Source organism: Pantherophis guttatus, chromosome 11 (assembly GCF_059756535.1).
Source record: "Pantherophis guttatus breed Tessera chromosome 11, ASM5975653v1, whole genome shotgun sequence".
Lineage (NCBI taxonomy): Eukaryota > Metazoa > Chordata > Lepidosauria > Squamata > Colubridae > Pantherophis > Pantherophis guttatus.
Genome location: NC_142073.1, coordinates 12,455,464 through 12,466,009, shown reverse-complemented (window position 1 = coordinate 12,466,009; position 10,546 = coordinate 12,455,464). Strand labels below are relative to the sequence as shown.

Here is a 10,546-nt window from a genome sequence, read left to right as displayed (position 1 = left end):
TACCAGTTCTGTGGGCCTGGCTTGGTGGGCGTGATATGGCTTGGTGGGTGTGGCAGGGGAAGGATACTGCAAAATCTCCATTCCCACCCCCCTCTGGGGGAAGGATATTGCAAAATTCCCATTCCCACTCCATTCTGAGGCCAGCCAGAGGTGGTATTTGCAGGTTCTCCAAACGACTCAAAATTTCCGCTACCGGTTCTCCAGAACCTGTCAGAACCTGCTGGATTTTACCCCTGCACCCACCCTTCTCCTAGAAGAATGAAATATTTTAGGAAATATTAAAAAGGCAGAATATTATATTTCCCTGGATGAGAAATGGAGAAAAAAAAATTTTTAGAGGCAGGGAGGAGACTCACACTTAATAGCCTTTCTTAATAACTCACAGCAGTTGTCAGCACTTAAGAGATAAGGAGATAGATAGCTCTATTCATGAACAAATTCCCTGCAGCAAGGTGTGAACAAAGCTAGGGTTAGCCCTCAGCTACAATAGGAATTGCCCAACAAGCCCCTTCATTGCATCAGCCCAAACGTCAACCAAACGTAACTCAGACGAAGTCCTAGGATTTGTTCATGGCACCACGGGGGTCTGACAACAGCCAATAGAATACATGTTCTTGCACAGGAACAGGAAGCTCAAGTTCAAAGCCCAAGAGAAGGTATAAAAACCCCTCACTCTCAATTCCATGTGGTCAGCTGCCCAGAACCACAAACCCATCTGGTTCTGCTTCATCAATAAACCATCTTTCCAATCAGCCTCCATGTTTCCAGGGCCTTCCTCCCAGCTTTATCATCTATCTATCTATCTATCTATCTATCTATCTATCTATCTATCTATCTATCTATCTACCTACCTACCTACCTACCTACCTACCTACCTACCTATCTATCTATCTATCTATCTATCTATCTATCTATCTATCTACCTATCTATCTATCTATCATTTATTATCTATCATCTATCATATATCTATCATCTATCATCTGTCTGTCTGTCTGTCTGTCTGTCTGTCTGTCTATCATCTATCTATCATCTATCATTTCTATCAGACTTATTTATCATTGCATGTTTCTGGGTACCACATTTTTAAAAGGACGGCGATGAAGTGGTAAGGAAGGACGGTCCAAAGAGCTGGACATGCTTAGTTTGGGAAACAAAGTGGAGACTTCAGTGATGTCTTTAGATACCTGAAGGTCTATCACTGTGAAAACCGGAGCTTTGTTGCACAAAGTAAGAGCCAACGAATGGAAATGACTGAGAAGCGGAGCTGAAGTCACTGTTTTTCCTATTTTCTTAATGATAAGAAATGTCCAGTTTTGCAATCCGTAACCTTAGGACTCAGTCATCGAATTCTCCTTGCATTAGAAATAACACGTGAGAGTTGCATTGTATATCTGTCACAAAGATGGATTAATAGTTACTGAGTTGTTATCCTACATTTATGGTAGCATTTGGTTTAGGGTTAGGCCAAATATATTTTTTTCTCCTTTCTTTACACCTCTAAAGCACCTTCTATCTATGAACTTAAAGAAACCAAATGAATGACAGTTCTCCGGCGCCATCTGGTGGTGAGAAAACAAATCACAGAGCAACTGCTTTCAGTTCAGTATAAATCAGGGATCAGCAACCTGTGGCTCTGGAGCCGCATGTGGCTCTTTCACCCCTCTGCTGTGGCTCCCTGTCATTCAAATATGCGTCACAACCACCAGTGTGCGACACCAGCTGGCAGGGGATTTATTGAGCTTTTCAACCCCAGGTAGCCCTACCTGTTTTGCGTGGGCCTCTGCTGCTTACTGCAAGGAGGTAAATTGCTGGGAGCAGATATTTTTTTTCTTGTGCTAATCAAGCTATGCTGAAAACGAAAATGAAAGTAAAGCAGGCTGTTTGCTGTTTGCTGCAACAAGGCAAAATTGCTGGGAGACAGAGGCAGATTTCTTTTTCTTGTTTTCATCACCAAAATAGTCCGGTGCGTCTTATACTCCAAAAAATACTGTATGTGACCGGGGCGTCCTTAAAAAAAATCAATGAGTTAAACTGAGCCCTGTCTAACAATGTTTCCAGTGTAGGAAAGCTGCCACGATCACCTCTAGACAGTATTTAGGCTGCTTTAACAGAGGGATAGAATCAAAATCACGTGAAATGTTAGTACTACTTTATATATATATATATCCGTTGGTCGCCACAATGTAGAAAAGATGTTGAGACTCTAAAAAGAGTGAAGCACCTGAAGGTAGCACAAGAAGCAAGGGATGGAAACTAATCAAGGAGAGAAGCAACCTAGAACTAAGGAGAAATTTCCTGAGAGTTAGAACAATTAATCAGTGGAACCACTTGCCTCCAGAAGTTGTGAATGTTCCAACACTGGAAGTTTTAAGGAGATGTTGGACAACTTGTCTAAAATGGTATAGGGCAGTGATGGCTAACCTTTTTGCCATCGCGTGCCAGGAAGGGGGGGCGGGGGAGGTTCGCGCGCATGTGTGCCCACACCCATAATTTGATGCGGGCCATTTCAGGCCTCCGGAGGATCTCCAAGCGGGTGGGGAAGGCTGTTTTTGCCCTCCCCAGATGCATAGAGAGGATCTGGATCCAGGTGAGAAAGAAAAACAGGCCTTCCCCACCCATCCCAGGCCCTCCAGAGGCAGGAAACAGCCTGTTTCCCTACTTCTGGTGGGCCCAGAAGGCCTGAAAATCAGCTGGCATGCACGCCGGAGCTGAGCTGGGGTGCCCACTGATATGGCTACGCGTGCCACCTGTGGCACGCGTGCCATAGGTTCGCCATCACGGGTATAGGGCTTCCTGACTGAGCAGGGGGTTGGACTAGAAGACCTCCATGGTCCCTTCCAACTCTCTTATTCTATTATCTTCTGTTAAACTTAAAAAGATGATATGAACCGAGAGACATCCATCATAACGTATGTACATTGATCAGCAGAGGGCGCTCCTGTCTGCCGGTCCTTCGTGTCCCTCTCTGTACACCACTGCTTTCTAACAACCCGTGAAAATGGGTCCCATGGTTATTGTCCTTGTTTCTCATGCAATTTAAAAAGCTTCCTTCGTGGTACTTTGTGCAAAAATTCACGAGCCGTGCCCAGCTGCAATTGCCAAAGGCTAATTCTTGCATTAAGTTTTTTGGCGGGCTGTAAATTCAGTCCCCCTTGATGATGCAAATGATGTCTTTTGCCCCGTGTGAGCGATGATGATGATGATGTGTTGCTGTGCATGAAATCGTGTCGCGTGCACCTGCGGCCGTCCCGTGTGCCCAGGTGCACAAACCCAAAAGTGGTCGGGAGGAAGAATAACCATGCTGGGAAAAATGTGAGACGGATGTGCGTGAGGACAAATAGCAGCAAGGCCATCAATTCAACAGCTGGGAGCCATGCCACTAAGAATCCCCAAGAGGCTTGGACAAAAGACACACACACACACACACACACACACACACACACACACACACCCCTTACCAGAAAGGCAGGGAATTCCAGGCTGGCAACAAAACAACTGCCCCAACATTTTCCAAGACACTGAAATAGCTCGAGAGCAAGAGAAGGAGATGCCAGTTACGTTTTCTTGGAAGGGGGCAGGTGAAACACGCCAGGGAAGAGGAGATGACAGCCTTAACCTCAGGGGTCTCCGAACAGGAACAATCCTGGAAGAGGCCCAATATAGTGCAGTTGGCTTATTATCCTGCTGTATTATAATCCAATTATTAAGTGCAAACCAGGGGTGAAATGCTCCTGGTTCGGACCGGTTCGGCCGAGCCGGTAGCAATGACGGCCTGTGGTTCAGAGAACCAGTAACGATGGCAGCTCGAAGCTCCGTCCAATCGCCCGGTCATCGTTACTTCCTGGTTTTAACCAGGAAGTAAACTGTTTTTTTACCTTCTACGCAGGCGCTGAAGAGTTTGCGCATGCGCAGAGGGTCGGCGCGAGCACTTCTGAACTGGTAGGGAAGGTAAGTAGATTTCACGCCTGGTGCAAACCCACACATCAAATTGTGGCCTTCCAATATTGCTGGAGCCCAAGGCCTTAAGGAAGACTGAAAGATGGTGACTGCACTGAACCCTAGTCTGTTTTTTTTGGGGGGGGGGGTGATGTTAGCTTTATATATTCCCTTATCCCAGCCAGCGGGAGCTCATTGGATAAACAGGGCTGAACAAACCATGGTTTAGTGCCGTGATGGCGAACCTATAGCACATGTGCTCGAAGTGGAACATGGAGCCATGTCGCCTGGCACGTGCGCCATCGCCCGTTCCTCTTCCGGGTTTCTGACACGCATGCACGGATGACATGCGGCAGTGCCGGAAACTAGAAATGCTGGTCTTCCATTTTCCTGCATGACCATGTGTGCTGGCCAACTGATCATTACATGCACATGCGTGCCAGAAACCTGGAAGAGTAGCTGGCTCAAACCGGAAGTTCAGTAGCTGAAACCGGAAGTTAATTTTCGGGCGCGCGCATGTGACCTGGGCAATTCCTCTTCCGGGTTGTGGCCCAGACGCACACACACTTGGAGCCGAAAAGGTTCACCATCACTGGTTTAGTGTAACCAAGCATGCTTCAGCAACAGAGAGAGAGAGAGAGAGAGAGAGATTCATCAGCCCCCATTGATATGTGGGGTGAACAGGATCTACAAGACAGCAGCTTCTGGTAATTTGAGGAATATATTTAGTAGTACTTTATTCATATACAGCTTGACTTATAAAGCTCAGAAGCGGTGAAATGATGCCAGAGGACAGGATTTCCCCAACCAGTCACACTTCAGAGGTGCGGGACTACAACTCCCATTATGCCAGACAAGAGTGCCACAACTGGCCTACGAACAATGGGAGCTGCAGTCCAACCTACATGGTCAGGACAGGTTACAGGCTAGGTGAGAGGATTTTGAGCACTGGCGCAACACGGACAAGGTGGTTGAGGCCTTCTCGGAGGTCGGTGAGTTGTGGGGAAGGCAGCCAACTTGGTTTCCCTCACGCACTCCTGGTGCCTTTAACAGCTGCTTTAACGTGAGAAGCAGAAGTTCTACCCCAAGCAAGATTCCCTCGGGAAGAGCCATATTTAGTCTTGAAGATTCACCTGAGCGAGTGGGTGGGAAGCCTGAGAAGCTGTTGAGGGTGAGGAGAAGCCCGGGATAGAAATCTGAGACAAGGGAGGTGTTACAGATGCAATTCTGGGGGTATGGGAAGCAAAAGGCCAGGCCAAGATGGAGAACAGCAGCAACCCTTCCGTTTTGCAACTCAGAACCCGGGAGCGGGCCCAGCAAAAAAAAAACCCCACCCACCCCCAATACAAGGGGTATGTCACTGGGGCGCCCCCTTCTTCGGCACAGGCTGCGACAGCGGCCCTTATTTCTTCATTTTGGCGTCGTAGGTTCCAGCGTTCTTGTAGGACGATACGTAGCCGCTGTTGTCTACGATGTTCTCCCGCCCGCTCTTTCCTTTGCCCTTCCCGGTCTCGTCGAAGCGTTCCTTGTGGGATCCAGTGTACTTCGAGGTGTCCGTCAGCCTCTCCACAGCCCCGACGCTCTTGGCTTTCTGGAAATCACAAAGACAAGGCGCAGCTTAGAATCCATCTTTGACCAACGCCCAACCGCCATCACCATCTCTGACACTCTGGAGTGGAACTTGAGTGGAGCTCAATCAATCATCCCTGACACTCTGGAATGGAGCTATCTAAGAAGACATGGTGGGCAACCTACCTCCTTAAGGCTGTGGGCCAGGGGTGTCAAACTCAAGGCCTGGGGGCTGGATGTGGCCCGTGGGGCCGCCCTGGAAACAGGAAAGAACCAGCCCATGGCGCCTCTGCCAGCAAAAACGGAGCTCGGGAGGTTCGTAGGCAGCCCTCCCGAGCTCCGTTTTCTCAAGAGTGACTTATCTGTCCTCTTCGCCTTCCTCTACCTGGGGAGAAATATAGACTTCTTGCAAGCTCCATTTTCTCTGGCGGACGGTTGCAAGAGGCCATGGCATCCAAAAATGCCATAAATCCATCCCTTCCTCGTTCTGTCTTTCTGTCTTCCTTCCCTCCCTCCTTCCCTCTCTCCCTCCCTCTCTCCCAGGAGCAAGACTCACGGTGACGCCCACGTTGGTTGGTTCTTTGCCCGCCACCAGTTGGCAGATGGAGTTGAAAGCCTCCTCGCTGCTTTTATCCTTAAACCGCTTTGGCGCCAGTTCTTCCAAGGCCCGCTTGAACTCCTCATAACCGATGACCCTGGACGATTTTGCTCTGTAAGACGACGGGAACAAAGAATTCACAAACAGCTCAAAGCAGGAAAGGACCCCCTTCTACGTTGGTTGCCCTCCGCCTTTTTATGCCCAGGCCCAGCAGGAAGAATAAATGGGGGTTTTGATTTCTCTAGAAAAAAAGGGTTTGTGGGGCTTTATGGGGGCTTAGTCTCAGGTGACTCCTCACGAATTGCAGTCCTTTTCCATATGCTTCAAGACAGAGGTGAAATGCTCCCAGTTCAGACCAGATTGCCCGATCCGGTAGCGATGGCGGTGGGTGGTTCGGAGAACTGGTAGCAAAAATCCCTGCACGCCCGTCCCCTCCCATGCTCAGCTGAGTCGCATGATCATCAGAGGCTTTTTTTTCTTTTACTTTTAAAAGCATTTTTTCTACAACCACTTCCGACGAAAAAATGCTTTTAAAAGTAAAAAAAAAAGCCTCTGATGATCGCGCGGCTCAGTTGGGATCGTCAGAGGCTTTTCAAAGCATTTTTTTCTGCAACCTCTTGGCCGAAGAGGTGGTAAAAGAAATACTTTGAAAAGTCTCTGACGATCCCAGCTGAGTTGCCTGATCGGCAGAGGCTTTTCAAAGCATTAGAAAAAATGCTTTGAAAAGTTAAAACAAAAAAAAAGTTGGCCACGCCCACCCAGTCACATTACCCCCCACCAAGCCACGCCCACAGAACCGGTAGTAACAAATTTTACATTTCACTCCTGCTTCAAGGCAAGAGCGGGGAGGGGTCCCACTTGTTTGCGTCTTTATTTTGGATACGTGTGTTTTATAACCTGTGGTCTGGTTTCTTTGAATATAAATAGTATCTTGGGAGTGTGACCGAGTTCTCTTCAGAGGCAGGAGTACCATCCTGCCAGGAGGACATCATATTTATTGATTGATTTGATTTATACCCATCTCGCATAAAAGACTCTGGCCGGGTTAAAATAGAATAGATAAAAGCCATTAAAAAAAATGCAGAACATCAAATAAAAATTGTAAAAGATAGCAGGCCAAGCTTCATAAAATAAAATAACCTTCGACCATGCCAAGAGAAAGCCTCTATTACAGTTCTGGAGTCCCAGCTACAGTTCGCAGGGGTTTGAGAGAACCTCTAGCTAAGATGCTGTGCAGTTCAGAGAACCCACAAATCCCATTCCTGGCTGGCCCCACCCCGCCCACCCCACCCCACTCCTCCCAGGAGTCCCCTCACAGCCCATTTTGGATGCAGGTAAGTGCAGGGTGTGCATGGAAGCTCAGGGAGGGCGAAAATAGGCCTACTGGAAGTTTGGGAAGGCCGGAAACAGGCCCATTTCCAGCCTCCAGAGGGCCTCCGGAGCCTGGGGAGGCCGTTTTTGCCTTCTCAGAGGCTCGAGGAAAGCCTTTGGAGCCTGGGGAGGGAGAAAACGCTTCTCCCACCATGGTACAGGAGGCCAAGTAGGCCACGTCGCCATGGCCACGCCCACCCAGAAACCAGGCAGAGAACCGGTTGCTAAAATTTTTCAATCCCCCCCCCTCTCGGTTTAACCCACAACCCTCCCTCCCTCCCTCTCTCTCTCTCTCTCTCTCTCCCCCTCCCTCTCTCTTTCTCTCCTCCCTCCAATTAAACAATTTGTTTCTGTAATCAAGACCTTTCCTTTACCAACAAACAAAGCCAGCAGACTAAACTACGTTTTCTGCCAGAACTAAGGACTTAACCTCTGAAACAACAGATGACGTGCTGAGCCAAAGGAGTAGTAGCAAAAGACATTCTGCCAATACTTTGGATCAAATCGGAACAATTTGGTCTTCTCAGAAGCACAGATGTGGTCCTCAGCTGTGCCAAGTCCAAGTTGGCATTCAGCCAGGGAAACTGGGTGAGGTTTGTGTGTGTGAGAGAGACAGAGATCTATTTGTATTTATTGGAATTACTACGCTGCACAATGGCTGTAGGCTCAGGAGAGTCACGGGCAATCATCAAAACCTTCAAACAATACACAATCCTATCATCTCAAAAACAGTCCCAGGGGCAGGGATAGGTTCTACTTATCTTTACTACCGGTTCGCAACAGGGCGACGCACAAGCTCATTTCGCTTGCGCGCACGCCGTTCTTCTGCACAAGCGCAGAAGCGTTTTCATGATATTGGGGTCAGTGGGCGGAGCCTCCCGCCGGTTTTACTACCTGTTCTATAGAACCGGTGTGAACCGGGGGCAATCCACTACTGCCCAGGGGCACCCAGAATAGACCAGCCTGAACTCAACGTCTTCCAAACTTAGCAAGAGTTGGTGGTTGTGATCAAAAGGCTTGCTTGTGTGCCTTCGAGTCAGTGTTGACGCCTGGCAACTGCCTAGACAAATCCCTGCAGCGTTCTTGGCAAGCTTTTTTTCAGAAGTAGTTTGGGGTTGTTCCTGCCTAGGGCTGAGAAAGAGTAACTGGCCAAGGTCACCCAGCCGGCTTTTTGTTTAAGGTGGGACTAGAATTCACAGTCTCCTGGTTTTTAGCTTGGTGCCTTAATCGCTACATAAAACTGCCTCTTGGTCCAGATGTTTACGGACAAACTGTTTCCCAGAAGGGGGCACCATTGAAAAAGCTCAGGCTCTGTTCTGCCCCAGCTACGGACCCCAAAGAACGCAGCACACACAAAGTCTGTACAAACCTTAGTTTACTAAATTAAACCAGTCTTTTTCAAACAAAGGCTGTTAATTAACTTTCTTAACAGCCTACAAGAATCCAAAGAATAAATAATCGTAATCTTACTATGGTTGGCAGAAAGCCCAGAAGCAATTTGCAGGAAACTGATAAGAGAACTAAGATCAGGACACGAAGGAGAGTGAACAAAGTTGTTCCCTGCAAATTGCCTCAGATGTCGTCCGTCCTTAAATAGGCTAAGAGAGTGGCCAATTAGCCCCAAGCTTTACTCTTGAGGAGACCTCCTCCTGAGGAGCACTCCTGCCTTTTGGCAGCTCTGAGCGCCCGTGCATCGAGAAGAGGCTCCTCCTCTTCTTCCTCTTCACTTATGGGAGCTTCTGGAGGTTCTGAAGGCCCTGGCTGAATCCCTGCCTCTGGCACTACATCTTCTCCAGCGTCCTCATTGTCTGACTCAAGTGCCAGCTGCACAGGCTGCTGGCCCAGCACACCAGCCTCCTCGCTGTCAGAATCAGCTACAATCCGCACAGGCCGCTGATGGGCCACAACAGGCTCCCTATGGATGGAGTTCCCTTGAAAGCAGGCAGGGGCTTCAGCAATCCCTTTAGGACAGGGCTGTCAAACTCGATTTTATTGAGGACCGCATCAGGGTTGTGTTTGACTTTGGGGGCTGGGGGTGGGCTTGGCCAGGGTGGGCATGGCCAGCTCGACATCACTCGTACTGGGGGGGTGACTGTGGTGGCCCAAGCACTGTGCCAGCGAAAACGGACTCCTGGGCTCTATTTTCGGCTGCGACAGCCTCCTGCAACCCTCTGCCAGCAAAAACGGCGCTCAAGAGAGCTGCACATGGCCCTCCTGAGCTCCGTTTTTGGCTGCAACGGCTTCCTGCAACCCTCTGCCAGTGAAAACTGCACTTGGGAGGGTCTCGCACACAGCCTTCCTGAGCTCCGTTTTCACTGGTAGAGGTACCGCAAGCCGGTCCTTCGCTGTTTCCAGGGTAGCCCTGCGGGCCAGATCTAAACACCTCGCGGGCCAGATTCAGCCATTACAACCCTAACCCTAATCTAACCCTTGAGTTTGACACTCCTGCTCTAGGATATGCTGTCTAGAGGGCCTGGAATAAAAAAACATACATACATACATTAAAATACAGTGATAACATGCTTTAATGGTGTGTTCTACATTTGTTTGAAAACTCCGTTTCAGAGCTTCTCCATTTCATCAATGAAACCCTGTCAAGAAGCCAACACAGAAAAGATACTTACTTCACCTTGGTGAAGACGATGTCCACCTCTGTGCCGGTAACCCCTTTTCCATCAATCACCTTACATTCTTTACACAGCTTGGCCCAGTTCTTTCCATTCATTTCCTGCCCCGTCGCTTTGGTGTCTCCATAGATGGCGAATTTCCGGAAGCTTTCCTGCAAGGATTCCATGTCTGTGCTCTCTGCCATATTGCCCTTTCAAAACACAGGAAGAGGTCCAGGTTCAGATCCAGGTTGTAGGTAGGCGATATGAACTAACATCCCGAAGATTGGAAGAGAGACGCAACCCAATGCCTCTCCAGGTGTTTATGGACTTTGGTTCCACCCCACTTGGGTTTAAAGCAGGAGTTAAATGCTCCCAGTTTGGACCAGATCGCCCAATCCGGTAGCGATGGTGGCGGGTAGTTCAGAGAACCGGTAGCAAAAATCCCTGCCCCCCCCCCCAGCA

The 10,546-nt window shown here is 48.8% G+C and overlaps 1 protein-coding gene across 1 annotated transcript in view; it reads right to left on the bottom strand.

The window, feature by feature from the left end:
- Window positions 1–4,642: 4,642 nt before the first annotated feature.
- Window positions 4,643–10,546, bottom strand: part of TPPP3 (tubulin polymerization promoting protein family member 3) — an 18,081-nt gene continuing 12,177 nt past the window's right edge. Inside the window, exons 2-4 of the mRNA XM_034425351.3 lie at window positions 10,100–10,293; window positions 6,063–6,216; window positions 4,643–5,528 (exon numbers count right to left, since the gene is read on the bottom strand). Of these exons, the coding sequence (XP_034281242.1) occupies window positions 5,340–5,528; window positions 6,063–6,216; window positions 10,100–10,287 (531 nt within the window). The 5' untranslated portion in view covers window positions 10,288–10,293 and the 3' untranslated portion in view covers window positions 4,643–5,339. The remainder of the gene's footprint in view (window positions 5,529–6,062; window positions 6,217–10,099; window positions 10,294–10,546) is intronic.